Source organism: Rhynchophorus ferrugineus, unplaced genomic scaffold (genome assembly GCF_030347505.1).
Source record: "Rhynchophorus ferrugineus isolate W39M unplaced genomic scaffold, kcgeb_rfMv2 rfM6, whole genome shotgun sequence".
NCBI classification, from domain to species: domain Eukaryota; kingdom Metazoa; phylum Arthropoda; class Insecta; order Coleoptera; family Curculionidae; genus Rhynchophorus; species Rhynchophorus ferrugineus.
This window is the reverse complement of record NW_027472585.1, coordinates 13,817,656-13,839,966: the sequence shown is the minus strand read 5'-3', so window position 1 is coordinate 13,839,966 and position 22,311 is coordinate 13,817,656. Positions and strand designations below refer to the sequence as shown.

Here is a 22,311-nt window from a genome sequence, read left to right as displayed (position 1 = left end):
AATAATGTTGAGTCTTTACTAACGATCAAATTGCCCTTAAAGCCAATAGAAGCCGGAAGCGATACAATATTATTCAAACAACAAAATAACGTTGTATTCGAGATGAACTTGCGATAACTTAGTTCAAATTTAATGGTAATTGTAAGTTTGTGCATACAATACAAACCAATTAGAAGAATAGACATTCGAAGGGAGGAACATCGCTACGAAGTCAATAAAATAGAATAATCATCGCCTCTTACATAACATATAATCACAAGTGAAGCTATTTAAATCGGAAACACCTCATGAGCACTAGGACGTTACACAGTCCCGACTAACGTCTTGGAAACAAGCGCTACAGAGGGAATTCAAACAAGCAGAACGTTCGTAAAGTAAAAGCAAACAATTTAGAGGAAATTTAAAAAATCCAAGAAACATACTGCAGTCCGGTGGTGAATCTAAAGCAATCTCGAAATCACCTAAAGACTCAAAAACTTCTTTAAGTCGGGGTCGTGGCGCAGTGGTAAACTCGATGGGACGGTCCTCCTACTGTTGCGATAGCCGCGGGTTTGAATCCTGCTGTGGCATGGTCGTAAATTTATGTTTGTGATTCTTTAAAATTTTGACTGTTCTAAGCAAGAGTGTAATAACCGACAAGGAAAATGATCTCAGTCACGCCAGTAACCAGGCTGGGTAAGACCGGATGTCTTCTGGCATGATTTCTAAAGTTGGTCACTCGCCAGTCGATAGGCTTAATGCTGAGGACCGTGGTTCGGAGTCCACGTTAAACTTTAGGCCCAGTCCAGATAAACCCATAGTTGGTAAAAGGAGACTTTAAAATATATATAAAAAAACTTCTTTAAAATAGGCCCTACCGTTTATTTATAAAATTATGATTAGATATCACACGTGTTAACTCCGATGTTAAGCCGATAAAGGTCAAGGTTACAATGTAAAAACGTTTACACTATTTATAACACAAAAGATTTAATAAAACACATAGCCAACTAGTTAATTTTCCATTATAACTTCTACCATAGCTCTGCTCATGTATGCGTTAAAGCTCCATTATATTATCTGATACATTTTTAATTTATGTTCAAAAAGATATTCAAAAACACTCATCAGGTATTAAATTTACAATGCGGGAATCCTAGACGTATAAATTATGATGCTCATAAATATATTATGGAAAAAAATTGTTTCAAAACATATTCAATATTAATACTTAACAAAAGGTAAACAATTCCAAATTAATCTATAAGTTACTTGTGATGCATTGACACTGGTTAAAGTAACAGTATCAACGGCTGTTGTTATTTAACTTAGTACTTACTGGTTACTGGTTCTATAGTTGGCTTTATGAATCTTTCGAAAACCTACATTACATAATATCTCTAATACTGTGATCTACAATAACTTAATTAACTTTAGTCTTGTCATTTAGAAAATATTTTGATATACACATCATGATTTTATTCAATAATCACTCGTTGCTTTAAGAAAAAAATACACAGAATAGTTTTTGATATTCATAAATAGAAGCAATATTGTTGTAGATCTTTCTTATCTTAGACATTTTAAGAGCAACCCTTGTAAGTTTGCATCAGCGCTTTGGGTTTACCATGTTATCTATATTTCGGCCACTTATTGTCATTTATTCATATACCTCTCAAATATGATGAAATTGATGAAATGTACCCATTACTCTATAAGTAAAGATTCCATCCAAATAAACAAATTCCACTTAGCTTATTTTTTATTAAATCTGTGATCCAAAGTTATATGTTGTATCAACCAAATGTCTTTTGAGTGTTTATCTTTTGTTTCAACATGTTATGCTTTTAAATACAACTTTAACATGTGAAATCAGATATGTCTCCTTGAGTTTCCTATTATTTTCCTTTGTTTTCCAGAAGTTATTCTTAATTACCAGTATTTTTTATTGGTATACAAGAAATCTTTGCTAAAATGTTATTCACGTAACCGATTTTATAAATTTTATAGCGTCGTTCAAAGTTTATACAATTTATAAAAACACTAAACAAATCACCAAAAATACAAATAACACTGGACGTTTTGAAAGTCCTTACGGCTTAAACAAAGAATAGATCAAATATCCGGAACCGAAACAACCAATCAATAATTGCGAATGTGTCGAGGTGGGATTCTGTTGAGGTCAATTTTTTCCACGGTTGCAATATGCACATATAAATCACGCTTCGATTATACATCCGAAGTACGAAGTGCACCGCGTATATAAATCACGCCCATAATTTAAAATCAGTAACCTCACGGATGATTTAGTTGAAAGATATAACGGAGACATTATTCACATAGCGAAGATGTTTCAAGCAGGTCGTTTTCCAAGATCAGACGCGAGAATATATGCAAAACTGTGACACCCGCGGGCAGCTCTGTTTTTCTTTTCTTGAAAAATTCTGAAGCTTTATCAACCTTTTTCAAATATATTTGCAACTTAATATTTAGTTTTTGTTGCCTTGACACTGATTTAACATATGATGTCTAGATTTAAATATCATCGTTAAAATGGAAATGACCAAAACAAGCTAATAGTAGATGGAACAATATCTGATAAATATGGAGGATGCTATAAAATTTCCTTTCAGATAATTTTAAGATCCTCAGAAATGTCATGATATATTTGACAATATTTCCACGTTTCAAAGCTTCAAGGAATAGATCAAATAATATAAACATAACAACAAAATGATAATGATTAACAATAAAACGCCATGCAGTTTGTTGCAAATCTATATATATCAGCATACTTACTGATGAAGCTCTTACCATGACTAACCATATTCCAACATGACGCAACGTCTAGTATTCGTTTGACGGTCATCAAAACATCATAAATTATTTTCGCTAGCCAACATAAATCGAAAGACCTCAACTTAATTGAATCATCATGCAGAGATTTACAGCAGACAGGGTGGAATAGATTTCCGTCTCCAATATTATTGAGACAATGACCGGTATGTATATTTTAGTACAAAAATTGGACAATATTACACCGGGAACTGTTCAGACACTCAAATAACTACAAATCTATTCCGCGAATATTTGCAGTAATTTTAAAAGAAAATGGTGGCTAAGCACTTTATTAATAATTAAATATTGTATATATGTAAGGTGTAAAACAGCGTATTAGATCCTGTACTTTACGTATACTATACGTATGACGTTCTACAATTAGAAAATATTACTATACCTACAATATTACTAATTGCTAATGATACTATAAATAAGTTGAGCATACAGTAACAATACTAAGTACCTTGGAATGAAATTTGACACAATTCTTCGTTGGAAGGAGAATTTTATAATAAAAAAAATTATTTGGTTATTTGGAAGAAGATCTAAATTATCCGTACATAAAAAGCTGCTACTGTACAAGCAGATATGAACCTAAAAAAATCAGTAATAGGGTGTTCCGTGAGAACTGATATCAAGATGATACAAACATTTTAGAATAAAGTGCTGACATGTTTTGTGGATGTGGAAACAGTTAGTCCCACTGAAACCTTAGTATTCCAACTGTTATAGAAGAAATTAAAAAACTCACAACAAGACTTAAGGATAGACATCCATGCTAACACATCTGCTGTAAACCTTGAAAAACACTGAACTATGACACAGATTCAACAAGACAAACCGTATGACCTAGTATAGCTTTATAATATTGTGTACCAAATTACAAATACACTAAAAAGTGTTACTAATCTATTTTTATTTTACTGGAGACCAAGTGCAGACCAATGGATCTTCCTGGATAAGTATCTAGCTTTAACTTACTGTAGAGGAAAATTTAAGTGTACTTAACAACTACTACTAGTAATAATATAATAATAATTTTAAAAAAACTTTTGGTTTGTCCTTACATGTTATCTATATAATTGTGACATTTTGCTGTGGAAGTACTAAAACGTTATCAGTTATTTAAAAGATAAATCATAATTATTCAGAAAAAAAATATATGACAATCAGCAATACTAAAACCAAACTCATATGTTCTTGTCAAAGAAATATATTGATTATCAAATAACATTAGAACCGGGTAAATTGTAGTATTACTTTTTTAGTTAATTGGAAGGAAAAATGTTCTTTTGATAGTTTTTTTTTAACATAGAATGAATACGTTATTCTAGCCTTCAGCAAAATGACACATAAAAAAATGTAAATCATTCTTTGACATGAATGTTTATTTACAATAAACCAGTTGTCATTATGTCCATTAATGATTTCTGTTAACATAAAAATAACGCAATACAAGAAATAAAGTAGGTATTACTGGTTCATTAAATTATATAAGTAAGCCTTAGTTGCCAAAATATAATGAGCTTATATTTTAGAAGTCATATATTATTAGTCTAGCCGTCCTAATAATGAATATAATTATATTAAGAGCATTGAATGTTGAGCATTTAACGCATACTAATAGGGCTAAACTTTTCATTTTAGTTTTGTTAATATATATATATATATATATATATATATAATATCATATCATCATATAGTGGAATCGATGTATCTATCTGAAATGCCTACCTCATTAGTTTAAGAAAAGCAAATAGTTTAAGTTGATAGTCAAGTAATACAAATTCTTCTTTTTATTAGAATAATTCGGAAATGCAAATTTTGATGATTTAATGAACCATAATCATAAAGTCAAATAACAATAATCAACCAATAACAATAGTTTAACAAATAAATAACGTATCTTGCTTCGATTTTTTGAAAATATTCTTTAATATCTAATTAAACTTCTACAATAGTTTTCCCCATCCCCATTAAAAACTAGTTACAATTCCCTCTTATTTTTAATCAAACGGTGTTTCCGTTCATTTAGTATAATTCCGCTTCTTATGTAGCGTCGCATAGTTTCTTCGCAATTTAAACCACGAATTCTTTTCGTGTACCGTAGGAAAACTATTCCGCAAACAATATCGTGCGCTTTTATATTAGTACAAGCGAGCAACGAAGCATAACTGTCGAGAAACATTCCGCCTATTCAGTTGCGTTATTAATGAAAACCGTAATATTAACGTTTTAACTAAAAATGTTGTTTTTCAGTCCATAAATCTGTAAAATCCATTTAATTTCCATTTTAGCACCTGACGCTCTACTCATTTGGATCGTTATTTATTTAACGCCATTCAAAAATCCATAAGCATCAAACATCGTTTATATCAAAATTGTTTGAAAGATGCCCGCTAATGTTTCAGCCAGTCTAACGTTCAGCCCTCCATCAATATTAATAAAAACCGACTATATTTACCAGTTTATGAAAGAATCGCGAATTAATGGCGGTTTTAATAAATCTGTAATTTTATTTCCCCCGTGGAATATCAGCGAAATTAATAAGATTAAGTAGTTGACATTGTATGGACTGACAAATGGATTGAATCTCAGGAAAGCGTTTTTTTAGGGTTCAGAATAAAGGATTTAGGAATTCTTCATAAAAAGTATCGTATCGGAATTTTAATAGAATATTTAAGCATAATACTGTTCAATAAAGAAAACCTATAAATTAGCCGCTCCATTATAGCTTTTTTTACGAAACGAATCTACGATATACCCTATTCGACTTAATTCGTAGCTTATTCCTAGAAAAAAACTTGCATAAGGTGTTTGCGTCAGTAATTTTTTTATGGTTAAGGAAAATATTACATAAAATGTTTTACGAGAAATTTTGCATTATTAGGTTAAGGGGATGTAGTAATATATTTTAGATCCATGAATATTAAATATATTTCCAGGTTCCAGGTTTCCAGTTTCACTTCCAAAGGAACGAAGAATATTTTTATTGTGCACTATTCGATATTTATTAATTTTGAAAAAATATTAAGAAGAAAAAATCCGGATTGGTTAACATTTGTGGTTATCTTAGGAACGAGTGCAAAATCCGACAAGGAAAATGATCCCAGTCACGCCAGTAACTCGGCTGGGTAAGACCGGATGTCTTCTGGGATTATTTCTAAAATTGGTCACTCGTCAGTTGGTAGACTTAATGCCGAAGGAGTCTTAAAAGGAGACTTTAAAAATACCTATATAAAAAGAAGAAGAAAGTTAATAAATTTTAAATCGAGTAAAGAGCTGATGAAGTGAGGCTCCCAAAAAATGGCTCGCCCTCATTCGAGCGATTGCAGCCTTCCTGGTAATCTAAAGCCAGAAAAAAAAGCACTACTGTCGTACAGAAATCCGTTCAAAAAAACTACAATTTCTTAATATTTAATTACAGAAATTGTAAGAGTACAAATTTTACTTTAATACTATAGAAGGCTCAGGCCTAGTTTGAAGTAAATCGGATCAATAGCACTTGCGATATCATGTTAACCGTTTCGAAAAAAGTAGTTTCGAGAAAACCGAGATTAAACTTCCTTTTGGATGTCGCGGTTTAAATGCTGCCTCTCCAAAACAGCTCATAAAGGCATACTCCTAAGAGTTAACCTTTGAAAATATGAAAGAAAACTTTTTTTTATTTCTTCAATAGAATACCCCCTTAAATGAAAAAATGTTTCCTGAAGGAAAAAATTTTCGTATAATGTAATCGGGCTCTACCTTAGCAAACTTGTAAATATTTTATTAAGCTATAGAATAGGGAATACAGGAAATATTTCTAAAATCGTTGTATTCAAGTTATAATTAGTAATAATATTTAAGCATATTCATTAAAAACAAGTTTGTTCAAAAATCTATAAACTTCAGTATTACAGCTTCACAATGAAATAATTAAGGATATAAGATATTTCAACATAATTCATAGCATATTGTGGAAAAAATGCTGCCATTAGGTGTCTATATAAGCACATTTAATATGATTAAGAAGCAAATAATATATATATATATATATATATATATATATATATATATATATATATAAATATATATATATATATATATATATATATATAAATATATATATATATATATATATATATATAAATATATATATATATATATATATATATATATATATATATACATATATACATATGTATATATATATATATAAATAAATAAATAAATATATATATATATATATATATATATATATATATATCGTATATCGTATCAATATAGTGTATAAAAATATTTCGGTCTTTTCAATAATTATCATGAGTTGTTTCATGTAATATAAATTTACTCAGATTATCTGCTAATTTGAAGTCTCTCTATATTACAAAATATTTGCGTCTACAGTATTTAATTTATCTACAAAATGTTATTTTCAGATTGCTTTAGATATCACCCAATTAATAAATAACTATTTATTGGTGTAACATTTGAAAACGTAGCATTTAACAAAATATTTTTACAATAACCAATTTTAAGCACATATAACAGGTCAATTGAAATGTCCCCGGCCTAACACATACATGGCGTTGCTAGAATTAAATCCATCTGCGTTTTAGTTAGCCCTAACCTTCAAAAGGTGCTTGTTTAAATTTTTGACAGCTGTCGGATCATTAGTTTGTGAATTATAGCATTTTGATTGAAGTTGTTTTGTTATTGTGAAAAGATTTATAAAAAGGAATTTCGCGTATTGAAAAAATATGGCTTTTTGAAGGGAGAAAATACAGTTAAACCAAAAACTTGGCTTGATGCCGAATTTCCGAACACTGCCTCAGGAAAATTAATCATCAAGGATTCGTATGCTAAGTTTAGACGTCGCGAAATGAGCACGAAAAGAGGTTGTTACCGATGAAAACATTAAAAGAATTCACAAATTTGATTGATTTGATTTGATTTTTATTGACAGCAAATTGAAATTGAATTAAAGAGCAGACACTCTAAAAATATCAACTGGACGTCTACATCATATCATTCACGATTATTTGGGTATGAGAAAGCTCTGTGCATGCAGTGGGTGCCGTGCGAGCTCATTTTTAACCAAAAAAACGACGAGTTGATGATTCGGAGCAGTGTTTGAAGATGTAATAAAACCGAGTCGATATGTGACAATGGATGAAACATGGCTCCATCATTTCACTCCAAGGTCCAATCCACAGTAATCCGAGTGGACTGTACACGATGAACCCGCTTCAAATCGTGGGAAAACGCGACGGTCGGCTGGCAAGGTTATGGCATCTGTATTTTGAGATGTGCATGGACTATTACATAGCGTTATTGGACCGTTTGAATTACGAAATTACCGAAAAACGGCCGCATTTGAAGAAAAAGAAAGTGCTGCTTCGCCAGGACCATGCACCGTATCACAAGTTAGTGAGAAGGATGGCAAAAATCCATGAATTGGGCTTCGAATTGCTTCCTCGTCGACCGTATTCTCCAGATCTGCCCGCAGCAACTATTTCCTGACCTCAAAAGAAGAGAATCTGGTAGCTCGCTGGGAAGAAATTGTCGTCGAATAAGGAGGTGATCGTCGAAACTGAGGCCTGAAGCAAAGGACAAATCATACTACAAAAATGATATCGAAAAGTTGAAGGGTCGCCCTTGAAGGGAATTATGTTGATTAAGAAACTAATTTTGCCCAACAAATGTGTTTTACTATGGTAGGCTGGGTAGTTTTCAATTTACCTATTATTATTATTGGTATTATTACACACCATAGCCCAAAAAGAGCTTAGCATAGCATAGCTTTATGTTTCAATGGGCACATATCTCTTAGTTTCTGATAATGAAACATTCTTACGGTTGTTCTAAAGAAAATAATATTTTATTAAACAAATATAATATTTTAACCGATTGTATTAAAACACTGTAATAATCTCTTCGAAAGGGTCAAAAGGGCGATAAAGGAGAACGAGGAAATGACGGAACGCCCGGAAAAGACGGCTTACCTGGCCTTCCGGGCCTACCAGCACCCAGTTCAGCTGACGACACTACACGTTACATCCCGGTGCCGGGACCTCCAGGTCCACCAGGCCCTCCAGGCGTTCCTGGTCTGTCCATCACTGGTCCAAAAGGGGAACCCGGTGATGCGCTATACGGAGAAGCCATCTACAATATACGACCAGGTAACTAATATTTTATATATTTCATGTTTTTAGATATGCGCCAATATTTTTTTTCATTCATTTATTTATTTCCTTGATATTTCTTACTAATCTACTAGGACAAAGACTGCATTCTAACCACTATATGTGTTATCAAACAACATGCATTTACTGTGGATAATATTTTACCTATTAATATTATTTTATTTCTTTTTTACAATAAATAAATTATGATACTTGCAATTTTGACGATGACTTATTAAAATTAAGCCCAGAAAAATAATTATATACCATGGTAGCAAATTGTCCTAAAGACTAAGTTATTAACAATCAATCAATCTCATTTTAATTGCATACCAAGTTAAATCAGAAATTCTATGAATTAATTTAACTTACTAGGTAAAAATGGTCACTATTCTAATCAACTAAATTGTTAAAATGAGAAGCTGTCACCAAAAAAAAAGCAATAAGAAGCTCATAGCGTTTTATCCAGACTTAGCACCTTTTGATGATTACTTGTTAATAGTGATACAGCTTAGTCTGGTTGATAAACACATCCAAAATGTCGAGAAAACAAAAACCCTTAGTATTCCATAAAATTTACAAATTATGATGTTTGAAAAAACTAACAGACAATAATTACATCGTAGTGGACTAGTTAATCTAATAATAATTTAAAATGATTAAGGCAAGCAAAAAAAATTTATTAAAATTTTACATATTAAATATAAGAATGATAGATCAGATAAATTTGTAATATTATAAATTGTTAAAAATAGTCATGCTATGCTATGGAAAACTCATCGAGTCTTGAACAAGTTGAATCACAAGACCACCTACTAAAAAAATTATAAGAATTGAAAATGGCACTAAGTCATGTAAAATAGCACTAATATGGTGATAAAAACGAAATATGATATATATATATATATATATATATATATATATATATATATATATATGCATATGATGTAAAATGGATAAGATGTATTTTCCGGTCCCTAGGCCATTTGTACATCTTGCTGACTGCTACAGGAGTAGTCTCAAAATATTACCCTGGGGTTCTCCAGCCTCATGAGAGTCTCTCTCTCCTATCGAAAAGATATTATTGGAGCAGTGGACAGTAACTCCGCGATTTCTCTACAGTTTACCCAATTTGTAGTTTAATTCCAAATATCAGCAGCTGTTACTCTGTACTCTTGGTCGATTGTCGTTTGGACATTTTGAAATCCAAACTGATAATCTGGCTTTTCTATAGATGTTTAAATACATTTTAACAGCACTTTCTCAAATAAGTTGATATCGTTGATAGATGTATAATAGATAATATTCAACTTGTTGTACCGGTTTGTCAGGATCTTTAAGCATAATTATTCGAGCAACCTTGAAACATTCCGAAGCACGCTTCAGTATCAAACATACATTGCATATATAAATGTTTTGAGAATAATTCTAATTTTTTATCGTTGCGTCGAACCCATTCATTTCGGGCTTAATTAGCTTTTTTTAACTAATTAACTAATTTTCGAAGCAACTGTGTTTATATTCTTTAATCTTTTCTTTATATTGTTTCTTTTGCAGTAGGTCGAATTTCTTCAGTTATATTAAGACTTTGCTGTTCATACTTTTGAGTATTACGTTTATACTGATTGGCTTAAGCATTATTCTGCAAGTCTAAACGTATTCTAGATAGTACAATTCTTAGTAAATTTAGGCTTCTTTGATTTTTTAGAACTGTCGCACCTAGCGTTTATAATGCTGGAGTGTGAATCACATGATAGTTCGCACAAGCTTTCGAGTTTTATTTAATTTAATGAAAAGTCTTTCAAAGTGTAAAAATCTGGTCTTAAAGGTCTGATCTTTTAGTACTGTTGATGGGCCAATAAATGGATTCGCGCCCTGAATGATAATTACAATGTATCACATGAAAGTAAAATTAAAATATGTGTTAACAAAAAAGCAATACCAAACAACACTAAAACTACACTAAATGCGTACAAAGCCAATTCCAGTCCAGTCCTAATATTTAAGCAGTAGATATAAAGTGAGAAAACCACAGGTGTAAGAAAGTTAGACAGAGTGAGAAGTAAAGAAATAAAAAATGATCTCAATATAAAATCATTGAAGGAGTACATAAAATGGAGACATCTCAATTGGTGAAGACACTTCAGTAGCTCATGGAGGACATCTCCCAGAAAATATAATATGGGAGGCAAGGACGGAAAGGAGAAGAAAAACCAGAATGTGGCCTAAAAGATGAAAGTCCTTGGGATGAAAGTATAAGGGAGACATTTCAAAATAGAGAAAAAATCCGGAAGGAAGAACACTGGGCAGAGACAGATGGAAATATGTTTCTCTCTCTATGTAGGTATCTCTATTCATGTATATTTTTCTGTTCTCCAAAAGGTTTAATAATAGTTATAACAAAAATCGTCGAGAACCGAGGAACAGTTCTGACGTGAAACTATTATCCGAAATTGCATAACATCTCTCTATGAAATCAATGTTTGCACGCCATGTATACACCGCCATCAAAAGGACGAAATTTATTACTGATTGAAACGTTTCTATGCTTCGACTGATGTCTATCTGGTGGCATATCAATTACAAAACAACCGGCCCGAAACCATCTAAACGACGGCATCGACTGCTAGGTCGTCGCCTTCAAATAGACTGGTACCAATTGAATATGCCAACTGAGCAGGCCCCGTGGTTAAACGGATATGTTTTTGATGCTGAAATTCAAACAGAATGACCATCCGGTGTACCAGTGCGGATGGAGAGCAATTCAGAGAAATCAATTATCATTCGGTTATGTGACAGGCTAGCGGGATGTTCTCAACGTTTAATATACAGGTGTTATTTGATAATTTGTATTAAATACTATTTTAATACGTTTAACAAATAACAGTATTTATATACAGATCGACATTTTATACACTATTGTAACAATCGTTAATCATAATTTGATATAATTCAACTGTCAAAGTTCATTATTTAACTACTTGTTATTGCCGAATTTTTGTGCTTGGGATTATTATAGTATATCTACTGTTCATCATTAGTCATACTACATCATAAAAAGCTCTTTTTGCCTGCTAAGCAATGAAACTACGATCTTGAACTGAATAGAAATAAACTGTTTTCCATCCTTTTGGATTTACTCGATCTTATACAAATATCTGAAAACCTGCCAGAAATTCCTTTGACTAGCTGGGTTTCCACATTGTCTTTGGACTTGAGACAAGTGATATGACGGAGGAACAATGTCAACTAAAATGTTTGGTATGTTTCGAAAGCATATTAGCGTCCGAATACACTTAATAACTCAATAATACTAAATGGAAACTGTTATTTAATATAGAGAAGTATCAAAGCCAACTAGTTTAAGATTTGTCTACATTAAGACTTCGAATGTTCCCCAGAATACCGGATCAAAATACATGCGATCACTTAATATCGTTAATAGGTTAATTATCAAACTTGGATAACAAAACACTTATTATATTATAACTAAAACACTTAACAGAGGTAATTTTTGACACAAAAATGTTGCTATTGTACAGTTTTGTACCGAAAGCATCATTAAAACTTTATAACAGCAAAATTACGAACACTGGATGATAGTGGTTAGGTTAATTGGTAATCCTGTGAATTCTGAGGCAGACAACACTAAATATATAGGTTTCGAGAGTGAAATTTGGATTTTGCTCGATAGATGGATTAAATGTCGCATACTTCTGCTCATTCTCAGTCAGTGAAGCTATGTTATGTCACGTTTGAATAACCCGTGAAATATTTTAGATATAACAATATGTTAGGATTCGTTGACTCAGTCTCTCCACTCCATTTATTCTTCAAGCTGCCGCTACTTTCTACTGTCAACAACTAAGTGTCAACACTGCGACTGAAGCAATCGGTTGAAAAAAAACAAGAAAAATGATTAAATGTCACATCACACAAATGTTTGGAAGCATTAAAACAAAACAAAACGAAACAAATGAACACTAGTTTGAATCCCGGGTATAACTTTTTGTTCTGCTATGGTGTACTTAGTATACTTATTCTTCTTAGTCCTTAGTTATTCCACAATGTAAAAAATTTTCTAGAAAAGTCTCTGCACTCTAAACGATCAGAAAACATGTACAACATTTTAATGGCAATGTAATAAAATGCGATGAAAGGGATTAAAAACATGATATGTCTTGTATCATTACTATGAAGCTTACCATTATGATATCGAATCAAAACAATATTCGAATTTCTAATCTATTTTTACGGCTTGGATATCAGTTCGCTTTAAGAAATCATCCAGTATGCAGTATCTGTGGATTAAAAAAACAATAAAGATTACAATCTAACATTTACAAAATTATTGCTTTTTTTCAATTGTTTCAACATTCGAGTTATTTGACAGAATTAACTCCCCTTTTGACGCATAATGCTTGACAGAACATAACAAAAGAGAATTGCACTGAAATTATGTTTTGCCACTATATAAGCTCACTTTTTCATTTCTGCATTTCCGTATCAAACTCTGGAACATGTTAGACAATTGGGTATTGTAATATAGTCTATGTAATTGTAACTTATATAATTTAAATTAAGGCCCCTAGGGGCAGGATATGTAAATGACTGATTCAGATAACTATTGATTTATCTTTATGCATCCACTAACATGTATATGTATAACAGTGGTAACTCTATCGCTTGACATTTACAGATAATTTAGTGAAAAATATCCACAAGAAGAATTAATCATATTAACAACTTCAACACTTTATTTAAAATATTTTGTATTATATAAAGGCTTAATTTCCCACTATTATCCAAAGAATTATGTCATTAGATGTGAATTAGCTACATATGTGACTAATATTGGCGCTTGTTTTCAACCAGATGTAATATATTAAGTGATTATGACATATCTCATAATATAATAATATAAAATATCAAATACCTGATAACACTGAAAATTGACAACATATAGGGTGGGGCAAAAGTCCCGCTACAATTTTGATTGCGCACTATCTCGGTTATGTTACGTTTTTCTCAGTTTCGCTTTAACCATTGTATAGTCTAAACCTTCACATTTTATTATGGATAAATATATGTCAGAAAAACGAGCAGAAATAGTGACAATATGTATTGAAAATCATAGTAATAATTCATAGTAAAATAATCAATAGTAGCGGGACTTTTGCCGCAACCTATATAATTATAATATTGTCATCAGTAAATTTTTATTTTTGTTATATATGATATCTTACAAGCAATTCACAACTTTTTTACAACTAAAAATAAAAACAAATAAAAGCATTAAATAGTCTTTTAAAATGCGGTTTGATAATAAATAAATTACTTTCTTGCCAACTCAATAAATTTTCAAAGGATTAAAACATATAGCATACAAAGCAAACACATCGTATGAAATTAATTGACTTTAAGCCTCGCTAACGAACGTATCGCACAAATCGCGCTCAGTTTTATTAACAAATATTGTCTGACTCAATTTTAGCATATACTAAATGAATATTTACAATATCTCGGATAAATACTGCATAAAAATAAATATAGTTCGCTTTCAAACGAGGCAGTAATTACATTAACCGGCACAACTAAATCGATAATATTCAACTGTTAAATTGGTATCGGAATTGACAATGTTTCTAACCTTAATATTTTGTTTCAAACAAACTAAAGGACCGAAAGGCAGCCTGGAGGAACTCAGGGCTGTAAAAGAATTAAAGGATCTGAAGGACTACAGAGCAGGTAGTGTAACAAAATTGTCGTCAAATAGTTGCTTTTCTTTTAATTTAATAGGTAGTAGCTATAGTAGATTTTTACAGGACAGCTTAATCAGTTTTAGATAGTCTAATACAATTTTATTTTTAAAATAGCATTTATTAACTATAAGAGTAGTTGTAGGAGAGAAAACAATGTTGTAAATAAAATTATTATTTTCTCTCTTCTTTGAGTAAATTAACACCCAAAGACGAGCAGTTTAATTTAAATGATTAATAAAAAATATATCTACATTTAAGATATTAATCACTACGTTACGGTAAAAAGAATTATGAATTAGATGGAAATGATAAACTTACTAAATCGTATAGTTGGTTTTGGATAAAACTGACATACAGAAATTCCATTGTTTTTGATTCTTGATTCATTCTCCATATTTCTTTTCTTTTTGTTTTTCGACATTTTACTGTTTCTGTTCTTCTGGTTCAATTCTTCAGTAATTCTTTTTTGTCAACTCTTCAGTCATTCTTTCTTGCTAATTCTTTTAATTATTTGCTAATTCTGATACATTTTCTTATTAGTTATTTCTTCTTAATTCAGTCTGATCTTTAGTCAATTCTCCACTCATTACATTTTCTTACCAAAAATATTTTATCAGTGCTTTATTCAATGCTTGGTTCTCGTTGTCGATGCACCGTGTTTTATCGCTGAAGCTCCTCCCTTCTTGGTTCTTGATGGTCGTGGAGAAGGCTGGTTCAAAAAACCCATTTCTGTATCCCGAATCGTTCAGAATATCGCGGAGGGAAATACTCTTCCAGCTAGGAACTTACGATACAATACGTGAGTTTCAGCCTCTTAAGGATTTTTCGAAAATTCCACGATTTCGGGCTTTCTTGATGTTTATGATCTAACTTCTTTTACATTTCGTCTAGCCTCGATACTTGAACACGTGTGTTCTGTTTACTCGGTGCCTTTCGTGGTTGGCTTAGTTTCACCAAACATTCGATACAATGCGAATATTTTATGTTGTCTTAAGTCATAATTCTTTTACCATGTTACAAATATTACGAAAAACAGTTAAATGATCTAAAAATTAGACCCCTAAACTATACAAAGCGCATACTATTGAGTTTACGAAAATAACATTTATAGTTTTCCTAAACTTAAAATTAGGCAATTTTCTTAAACATATATAAATGTTATTACGTCGCAACAAAGATTTATACGGACAATCCTCCCGAATGCCAAATTAAATAGGAAAATCGAACAAAAGTACAATATTACACAATTCTTAATGTGTAATGTTCCAAAATTTAAAAAAAAACCTGACAGGAATTATGGAGCATTTTACGATAATCCAGCATGGCTCGTAGTAAGAATAAATTTCTGTATATTTTTAATGAACTGGCCGATAATTTGATTATGTTTATTATTTACGACAGTGATCGGCCATTCACAGTACAACACACATTCACAGCCATTCACAATCATCAACAGCTGATGTTGAACTGGAGCTCTTCCAGGCTATAAAAATTTATTTTAAATTACCTCTAACAAAATTATCAAAAAAGCATACTCATAAACAAGCTACAGCTATTGATTAACTTTAATAGTAGTTATTTCCTCACCAATTAAAACTTTATTTAACAGCAAACTGTTTAACATGTTTTGAGAAAATATTACAAGCTATCGGGCGATTTTTCGTATATACTATAAATAATCTACATTCATATCAATTTTAGCATTATTTAGAAACAAATAAAGGAAAATATTTATTTTAAAATGTTCTATGTCGCGTTATATGAAGCAGTATTATAATGAGCATATTGTTGTAACATTCCCATTAATTAATATACGATATTTGTTTTGCATGCTATTATGTAGGAAATATATTTCTAAAACTCAAAATTCATTGTGTAACGAAACACAAATAACTATAATGTAATTTATTAATTATTTGCGATTGGTGATCCAAATTATGGAAGTAAAACGACATTCGACGCTTGGATGACGACGATTGATATATTATTTAAATTTCAATAACGTTGTTCAAAAAAATAATTAACATTTTATGTTTTTTGTTCAATTGTTCAATTATTTATTGTTCAAAATTGTCTGATCTTTAATCGACCTAATGAGAACTATTATTTTAAAATGACCGTCAGCTCATTACTCGCTTTCACAAAACATCCACAACAGTATATTCAGTCTATACATTAGATGAATTATTTTGGGATTGGCGTTGCATGGTAAAACTAATACTACTGTAATATTTTCAGTGATTAACTGAATAACATGAATAGATGCCTGCACCAAAGACAACTGACATAACCTATTTAATATATGACGTTAACAAGAGGAAGTCGTATTGCGGAAATGAAAAACTTTTCTCGTGTTTAAAAAGATATACGATAAAATGATTATCATAATTCGATTTCTTACGATACTCCTTTATACCGTATGAAAATAATGGTCAAATTAGAACTCGCTCTTGGAAACTTTTACAATACATGCTACTAGCGAAACAATAATTGCATTGCGTCAAAAAATATCTTTTATCTTATGTTAAGTTGGAGGCACTTTCGGACTAGGCCAATACGGTTCCTTGATTTTTGTCTAACATAATGTTAATGTCTACTAAAATATATAAAAACTGCTATGTTACGCTTTCATGCCAATGTCTGTGTCATCTAAAACCAATTTGCGATACTTCTTAATTATTTCAAACTATCTTGGTTAGATTGTTTTAAGCCAATATATTTATTCGGATAATAACACAAAATGTTTTTCTTGAATGAAGTGAACCTCTCAAGGTATTTATTAAACTTTTGATTGATGACACTTTACCAAATATTTTCATATTTGTGCAATAAAATGTTGCACTGTTTCAGTACTTAATCGCTTAGCACCAAAATTTCTCATGTACCGAATTTCGGCTAATTCTTTTTAAAATGTTTGTATTCAAAGAAATTATTTTGTCAAGTTGCAACTATCAAAAAATTGATCCAGGAATAAAAGAATATCTCCGTTTGCATAGCTTCTTTCGGAAGAGGATTAATTTATAAAATTAAAAATTATATATTTCAAAGATTATTAATATGAATAAACTTACCCCAACTTACAACTATATAACACACTGTAACGGTCACGCATTTCTTTCATACATACACCATACAGTTTGCAATTTATTGACTATATCAAACATTTTTTAAAGACAGTCGAATATTACGATTTACGAATATGTCGATTTACTATCTGTGCATCCGGATACGCAATACTTCCTAGATGTAGAATGCGTTTTACTTATTGTGCTACCGATTTATACTAATGAATTAATAATAAAATTTATAAACATTATAATAAGCTTGACGTACTGATCTCTAAGTAAGGCATACTGAAAATTGTGTCTAAAATAAACAAACAATAAGAGCTCCATGGAGAAGTGCGATTAACGATTAAAACAAGTAATAAGTTAAAAGTAGCGATATCTAGATGCCGTCATAAAAAAATTCCCCAAAATTTTCTGTAAAGCTAAATCTCTATTTCTCTGTGAATATAACATGTATATCTTTGAAGCTTGTTGTCAGTAGAATAAAACGACACACGTGTCAAATTATAAAATTGAATATTAGCGACACGTGTTAAAAAACCTAGTATAAAAAGTGCTAATAGACAGTGTCACCAATTTAGCCCTAGCGACATCCTTCCTCCAGTCATTTAAGTCCTAAATTCAAGATAAAATGCATTATTTTCTGTTAATTGTTCTACGTTTTTAAAAAAAATTTACAGAATTAATTTTCCTGAAAAAAAAGGGTATATAGAAATGAAACCTTGTTTTAAATAAAGCGGATACTATATATTATAAACAGTTGTAGATCTTCTTGTCCACAGAAATTTATTTTTCATTTCTTCAAACAGAATTATCTAAGAAGCATCTTCAAAATCAACCTTTAAATATTGACAAACTTAATAGGATTTATTTCCTTACCAAATAAAAATTTATAAACAGCAAACTGCTTAACTCGTGAATTTAACATTACAAGTCACCCGGCAAGTTTTCTAAATATAATTTAATAAAGAACCAAATCGATACACTATAGGATCATTTTCCATTATCTAACATTTACGATAAGAATCTAAATTTATTTAAAAATGCTTGATCACGTTATATGGAAGTATTGCAAGAGTTCCTTGAAGCATTGCTAACATCCTGTAGTACATTACAAACGAGGACATCCACAAAGACCTGAGGTTACCGATTGTCAGCGAAGAAATGAAAGAATTTACGAAAAAACACCAAGAGAAATTACGTGATCAAAAAAAATGTCGAAGTACTACAGCTGCTCGAAGACAATAAATTAACTTGTAGGTTGAAGAGACAATAATATTGTGCACTAATATAATTTTGTGTGAAAACTATGACGCGTTTTAAAAATATGTGCAGTTTAACAATGTTGTTCTATTTAATTATATGCTAATTAAGTTTTAGTCTAAAATATTAGATCTTTATTTTAAGAGCAATATGTAGGAATAATTACTAGATAGTTAGAGTTACTAGCTGTGTGTGCTACGACTGTGTGCCAATATTTGTCTCCAAATAAAAAATATATGAAAAATATTAATTTACAGTGTCACAAACTTAAACGTAGCGAAATTCGTACTCCAGTCATTCAAATAGTCAATTCCAGATACCTTTTACATAAAATTTGTTACTTCTTCTTAATTTTTCTACATTTTAAAACATTTTTCACTGAATTTATTCTCCTGAAAAAAGAAGATTATATAAAAACTAGCGACCCGCCCCGGCTTCGCACGGGTGCAATGCTGATACTAAATTAAATACACTACAGAAGAAATATGAACGTTGTATATAAAAACATAGCGGCCCGCTCCGACTTTGCACGGGCATAAAATATATATGCCTATGTCACTCAATGAAAACATGATTAAAATCGATCCAGTATTTTTGGTTCATTCATTACTGCCCTTGGCCTGCACGCATTAAATTTGGAGTAAAACAATTCCTCTTCCCCTATACTTACTATGAAGATTTCCTGCTATCTTTGGAATATCTAAATTCATACAATTTTTATTACATTACACATTTTTAAACGCAAATTTTAAATTTGTAATATCTCCGAAAATATTTGTTTAATTTACATGCTGTAAGGAACCATATTGATCTATATTAATTGCACACTGTATTTAAGGTACTTAATTCGATAAGGATTAATGCCGTATTGCTTAAAATAGCTTCGTAAATAAGCCATTTTCTCACGTAAAAAGTAAACAATAAAAATGGTTAATGTGGGTTATCCCTAAAAGATAAACATATACCATCGCGGACTTTTTTGTAGACCTTTTTATGGTGTACAATACTGTAGTACATTAATTTGATCTAACTCGTAGGGTTAGGCAGCGTTTTTGCTAATTGCTAAATAAGCCTAAAAAAATAGGTTAATTTACGACATCACGTTAGAAACCTCTAAAATTAGCAATGTTGCCTTAGTATATTATGCATGTATTATACATATAAACCTTCCTCTTGAATCACTCTATCTATTGAAAAAAACCGCATCAAAATCCGTTGCGTAGTTTTAAAGATTTAAGCGCACATAGGGATATAGGGACAGAAAAGGCGACTTTGTTTTATACTATGTAGTGATGAAACGGTAATATAATATATATGGTAAATTAGAAATCAGAACATCCACAAAGATATGAGGGAACCATGGCCGACAAAGAAATTAAACTGTTTGCGAAAATACATGTAGAAAAATTGTCTGATCACAAAAATGTCAAAGTATTAGAACTCATAGACTATAGTGGATTTAGCTGCAGATTGAATAGACACCTTCGAACTAACATAATTTTGTGTGAAAACCATATTTTCTATTTAATTAAATTCTAATTGGGTTTAGGTTTGAAATATTAAATCTGAATTTTAAGAGCAATGGGATGGAAGAATTACTAGATAGTTGTAGTTAAAACTAGTTGCAATATGTGTTTTTAAATAAAAAATTATATAAAGTATACCACGAGGGACAATCAAATATAAACGGTCATTTTGTAAAATAAATTTGCTAATACCCAATTCTGATGAGATTTCTTCAATCCTTAACCTGCGATCACCTTCAATAAGCTCTCGAGCAAGACGGATGTTGTCATTTGGGAGACTTGTTCGTGGATCATGACTTTCATTTTCGACAAGTTCTCGCCCATCCCTGAATTATCTGACCCACGTATGCATTCGGTTCTTAGACAACGTATCATCCCCAAAATATGCCTTCAAACGAGTGAATATTCCGATGGCTTAACGTCTTCATTAATTTAAAACTTTATGATGATGCTTTGTGCAACAAATGAAGGTAGCTGGCGCCGAGTCATTGGTGTACTGCGGACTAGAGATGCAGCAAAAATATCGACATATCGTTATATCGATTTTTGCTGAAATAAATATCGAAATTTTTTTAGCCGATGTTTTTTTCAAAATATATTAAATATAATTTTTAATAAACCTTTAAAATTGGTACTTAATTTTGATACTTAATTTTAACTGTCTATTATGTACATATAATATATATATATATATATATATATATATATATATATATATATATATATATATATATATATATATATTGAGGCTAATATTTTTTCTTAAAAATATCGATATATTTTTTGTAAAATACCAAACATAAAAAAATACTTGTTGCAAAAATTATATCGATTTTTTTTGCAATATACCGAAATATCGATGTTTTTTTCGTTAACCAACACCGCTCCTCGGACAAAACTGAGCACTGCTACTACCCATACCGATTTTCAGACCCCTCATCATAAACCAAAGAACACTCGAGCATCGAATCTTCTAGATCGGAATTACGTGGTAAGCTAAATAGTTAAATTACAGTTTATATTTGATTCCCCTCGTAATGAACAGTGTCTTAACTCAGTCATAGTGAAATTATTACAAATATTATCCAAAGGGTAAATTCCTGACACCTTTTCCATAAAATGCATTATTTTCTGTTAATTGTTCTACATTTTTAACAATTATTCTTTGAATTCATTCTCCTGAAAAATGAAGAGTATATAAAAATGAAACCGTGTTTTAAATAAGGCGGATACGGCAAAAAATCCTTCATCCATATGCATCTGTATGGAATCGTACTCCCTCCTCGCCGTTGCATTTGCCAGCTGGATTATTCCCAGTGGTACACAACAGCGACACTTCCTGCGCCATTGTTACCCGGACGACCATTACAATGTTTTACGGGGAGACCGATAGCATAATGAAATTACGACGGAAGAGTCGAAATCCCACCGTGTGCCGCACACACACACACAAACGTCAAAAAAAAAACGAAGACAAAAAACGTCCACGTCTACGCAGACCGTCCCTTTGCTCCTCCTCCACCACTTTTTTTTATTTTTTTATCTGCACGATGCGCTTTTTAACCTGAAAGGCGAAAGGGGTTTCGGCCTGTTATCAGGCCCCGTCCGATCGTCGAGATAAATTCGGCCAGATTTCGGCCGTTTGGAGATATTTTTATTGCGCTCCAGTTCAAACATTAACCCGAGGAACGGTCCCCGTTCGAGT

The 22,311-nt window shown here is 31.3% G+C and overlaps 1 protein-coding gene across 8 annotated transcripts in view; it reads left to right on the top strand.

Annotated features, from left to right (window-relative positions):
* The window catches only part of Mp (collagen XV/XVIII-type protein multiplexin), a 754,107-nt gene that overhangs the window by 597,664 nt on the left and 134,132 nt on the right, over positions 1–22,311 (top strand). For 6 of the 8 annotated variants that reach the window (XM_076407452.1, XM_076407453.1, XM_076407450.1 and 3 more), the window contains 2 exons: positions 8,747–8,984; positions 14,667–14,735. In XM_076407452.1, the coding sequence (XP_076263567.1) occupies positions 8,747–8,984; positions 14,667–14,735 (307 nt within the window). The remainder of the gene's footprint in view (positions 1–8,746; positions 8,985–14,666; positions 14,736–22,311) is intronic. The other 2 variants (XR_013006194.1, XM_076407454.1) reach the window with 1 other exon arrangement.